Below are 4,656 nucleotides of genomic sequence, written 5' to 3'. Positions count from 1 at the left end.
CAAGTATGAAGCACTTTGAGATATCCTCCTTATGTGAAAGGCACTTCATAAATCTAAATTCTTGTTGTACAAAGACCCAAACCACAGAAACTGCTCAATAAGTGGATATTTGTCCTGTCAAAGTACTCCCATGTTGAATTTCCCTAAATGAGCCATACACCATCACATTAGAACCCACACTCTATCATATCAGAGCCCACACACCATCATATCAGTACTCACACACCTTTATTCAATGAAACATGCCTCTATATATAGTAAACCATACACCTTCATACAATGAACATCTCTATTTATTGACTTGCAACCCAAATATTGCTTACTAAGGCTCTTAATGCAATCGGCAGTTCAAAATAATTTGGAGATATGTTTCATTACGTCAACATCAAAATAGTGGTCAGCCACGCAATTGACGAGTCCAAGAAAGCTCATTCCAAGGAGAATCGACAACATGGAAACACCCAGATTGAAAGCGGGAACCCTGGAAACGGAAATCATATCATCAACAAACATGATCAATCCATCGATCAAACACATTTGAAAGCAACAAAGTTTTTATTGTCAAATTAAGCACTTTAGATTCCAATAAGTATACCCCTTCCCAGACTATTAATTGCCCTTAGGATGCAATGCACTTTATGACATCAAGTGCACATTAATTCTGAAGTTCAAGCACATGTAAATACCTCCACCTTATTCAGATTTTACAGTAGTGCAGAGCTCACTGTGTCACTATGTGTCACCAGACAATCCCCAGGAAAAGGGAGGAGAGGAAAACCATCGGAGATACTTGACCCAGGCAGTGTTCCTGTATCTACTTTAGGATGCACCAAGACAGCAGAACAAGAGGACGAGTTTAGAGTTGTAGTGGGCAATTTTAGGACAGACACCAGGAAGTTTTATTTACCCAGAGGGTAATTAATGACTGGAACAAGTTGCGATGAAGGATGGACACTGGACTCATTTAAAAAGCAGTTTGATGTTGTGATTGGGGGTACGGTAGGGTGGATGTTATGGAGGGATAAGATTAGATGGGCCAAGGAGTTTTCTTCATCCAAACCAATCTTGTGATCTTGTTCTCTGAGTACTCCTAAGTGCTGATCTAAGTGCTCTGAGACGCTACCCTGTGTGGAGGGCGCTATATAAGTGCAAGTTGTTGTTGTTGTGACTAGCTTGCAGTGAAATGTAAGCAGAAGCCTGGCAGGAAGCAGACTACTTGTCTGTCCTCTCTTGTGCCATGGTGTAGGCAGAGGGAGGGAGGCCCTGGGCAGAGGAGTGGGAGAAGCCACAGAATGGGTGTCTGCACTTACCTTGCTTTTGCCGACTCTGCGTATCCATGGAAGTACTTGTGGCGACTAAAGATGTATACAAGACCAAGGATCGAGGCAATTACTGAAGCAGTGAAAGGAATTCAGGCAAATTAAATTTCATTTAATTTCTCTTCCTGCCCGTCTCCCCCTACCCACCTGCCCCCATTGATCTCAGTACCATGTTACCTGGCTCTCACCTCTGAGTCAGAAAATTGTGAGCTATATTAATAATAATCCTTACACTTGATATAGCGCCTTATCACGTCTTCAAGACGCCTCAAATCGCTTCACAAGATATACTGCAAAGTGAATTGACTGTGTACTTTGTGATCAAATAATTTTTTTGGGGGGTGATTTTTTTTGAAGGGATTGTTACACCCTAATGCCTAATGTTTCGCACTGCACGGGAATTGAACCAGGTCCTCTTGCTTGTGAGATGATTGATCTAATCAATATGCTACAGGACTCCACAGTGTTCTCACTATCTGCCGTCATTACTGTTGCTGACCATGGAGAACAGAGTTTCAACCCAGCTTCAAACAGTATCCATGTTAGGTTGGTGTTCTGTAACACGGCACAGAAACACCACTTTCCATGATCAGAAATAACAATGACAGCATTGAAATCTTATCAGCCCAACAACTGTGCCAAAGTCAAGGGGGAGGGGGGAGAGGGGAAGAATGGAGAGGGGGGTTGTTCACGTGGAAAACAGTCAATAATAATTGGCTAAAATTGCCATACTGTACGGAAGATTTGATGGGCTATTTATCACATTCACTCTGTTATTTATGGGCTATTTATCACATTCAATCTCACACTTTTCACCTTGTTGTTTTCTCTCTTCCAATGCTGTGTGTAACAGACTGGCAGGATCGCTGTGTAATGAATTGCCTGCATTACTTCTACTTCAGTTTTCGCTCCAAATGAGGAAGAACGGACACAATCCCACACTCTCACATTTCATACATAGCAGAGATACTGGCAGAGTAACATGCCGGCTGACCAGACTGACTCGAGTTACATTTTATGATTCCCAAGTTTGAGCTCATGATCGGAGAAAGAAAGAGATGAAAGGGATCGATCGCTGATATTAACACAGTTTAGGACCATGCCACTCACCTTCATTAAAGAACCATCCCGCAGCCCACAAGACCACCAGGAAAACTGTGTGAAATTCAACCGAGTTCAACCTGTACACAATAAGTATAAGAGGAAATGAGACATAAGAAATACAGAGGAACAGGAGGAGGCTAGTCAGCTTATCAGGCATGTTCCACCAGTTTACCAGATCATGGTAGATCTAGTCCCAGTCCCCACCTTTCACCAGATCCCTTGATATCTCTACTACCCAAGTATCTGTCTTTTAAACACCACTGTTGATTCTGCCTCTACTGCTTTCTGGGCTGAGCATTCCACATCTTCAGAGCTTATTGCTTTCCTTTGGGTAACTCAGTAATGCGCTACTTGTGTGTTTCGGTGGAATTGTTCAAACAGGTTTGTCATAGAGCCCTGAAGACCAGAATGTGGGGTTTGGAAGCAGGCTGGTCTGACTTTTAGACATTTTCAGCGCTCGGCCCATCGTGCCACTCCTACCTCTGTTTTCCAGGTGGTCATTTTCTTTATCAGCCCAAACTTTCAGCTCTTTCACCATATTTCTTATTCACGTTGTTATCCTGTTCCATTCTGAATTATTCTATTGATCCAATCTCAATAGTCACTTTATAATAAATTGTGAACCCTCTAACCCTCTGAATGAAGAAATTCCTTGTATTCTCCTCCTCCCTTCCAATTCTTCTCCTGAGACTATAGTCCATTGGTCAAAACCCAGTTCTGACTGACATCTGCATGCCCATGTTCACAAGAGAGGTACAGAGAAAAGAATCAATCCCCTTTGGCCCATTTACCGTAAATACCAACCTTACTATTGTCCCATTATAGTACCGGTTTCTTAAATTAGTTCAATGTCCTGTCTTCACCCAAGCTTCCTGGTAAAACATTCCAGCCATCAATTGTATTCTGAAATACTTCCTTGATGTCTGAACTAAAATTGACCTTCAAAACCCTGAATCTGTGTCCTGCTGTCTTGACTTGACTAAAAGCATTGCTCTGAGTTTAACTTTCCTAATCCCATTTAGTATCTTAAATGCTTCTATATGATGCTCTCTTAAATATCACATGATGAGACTGAAGAGCCCTTGCCTTATAACACCGGGGATTAGCCAAATTGCTGTCCTCTGCATTGCATTCAGGATTTGAACATCTCCAACCAGTGACCAGTACACAGTATTCCAGGTGTGGACTGACCAGATCCATTACACAGCTGGAACTACTTACATATGAGTATTAGAGTTCTGCTTGAAAGATTGGAGAGGGACAGGTGATTTACAGAAGAACAGAGATCTTGACTTATTTGTCCGCCAAGCTTTCTAAGATTTACCACAGTCTCACCTGGTGCAGAGAAAAAGAACTCTGTCTCTTACTTAGAGTTAGTATATCAAATAATTCCTGTGAATTTACTGTGCACGCAAGATTCTTTCGAACTCAGGGGTTCCTGTAATTGCTGGTGGAACAACTTTATACTTTTTCCTGGCGTATCCCACCAATTTGGCAAAGTAGGCTGCACACAGAAAATAAGGATAATTTTAGGACGTAAACATGCTGGAGCCTATCACAATACCTATTTGATTACTACTTCTTTACCCCAATTTGGTGGCATGAAAATAGTGCAACCAACAACAATACAATCCTTGCATTTGATAGAGTGCCTTTCATGTCGGGAGGAGGTCCCAAAGCACTTCACAGGATTCACTCGTAAGTGGAGTGACTGTGTTGTGTGGGTGAAAGTGACAGCAATATGCCCACAGATATATCTCACAACCAGCTATAGAATGAGTGACCAATTTTATTTGGGGATTATTGGCCAGGACACCGAGAGAGAGAAACTCCCTTCTTGTTTTGAATAGAGCCATGGGATCTTTAACATCCCCCGAGACAGAATTTTGTTTAACATCTCATCCAAAGGTCAGCACCTCCAACAATGCATCACACCTCAGCACTGCATTGGACTGTCATCTTAGATTATATTCAGTTTCAAGTCCCAATGAGACTTGAACCCACAAACTTCTGACTCAGAGGGAAGAATGCTAAGACCTGAACTAAGCTGACAACCAGAAAGCTATACACAGCTGAACTAGCAACAGCTGCAATCACAAGAGGATTTAGGTACAAAATGGCTTATAATAATAATAATCCTTGCATTTGATATAGCGATTTATGGCTATGTCCTCTGGAGTCTGACGGTTATGGTTATGTAACTTATGACGCAGCAGGGATTGTGCGGCGAGGG

General features: G+C 42.0%; 1 protein-coding gene across 1 annotated transcript; it reads right to left on the bottom strand.

The window, feature by feature from the left end:
* Window positions 1-212: 212 nt before the first annotated feature.
* Window positions 213-3,927, bottom strand: mgst2 (microsomal glutathione S-transferase 2; the record flags this gene model as incomplete). The annotated part of the gene is given in 4 exon segments (NM_001292998.1): window positions 213-481; window positions 1,311-1,392; window positions 2,430-2,500; window positions 3,828-3,927. Coding segments are annotated over 4 exon segments (386 nt in total), but the record flags the coding sequence as incomplete, so codon positions are not given.
* Window positions 3,928-4,656: the final 729 nt, after the last annotated feature.

Source organism: Callorhinchus milii, unplaced genomic scaffold (assembly GCF_018977255.1).
Source record: "Callorhinchus milii isolate IMCB2004 unplaced genomic scaffold, IMCB_Cmil_1.0 Scaffold1, whole genome shotgun sequence".
Lineage (NCBI taxonomy): Eukaryota > Metazoa > Chordata > Chondrichthyes > Chimaeriformes > Callorhinchidae > Callorhinchus > Callorhinchus milii.
Note: the sequence above shows the minus strand (reverse complement) of the source record. Positions and strands in the feature narration are given on the sequence as shown.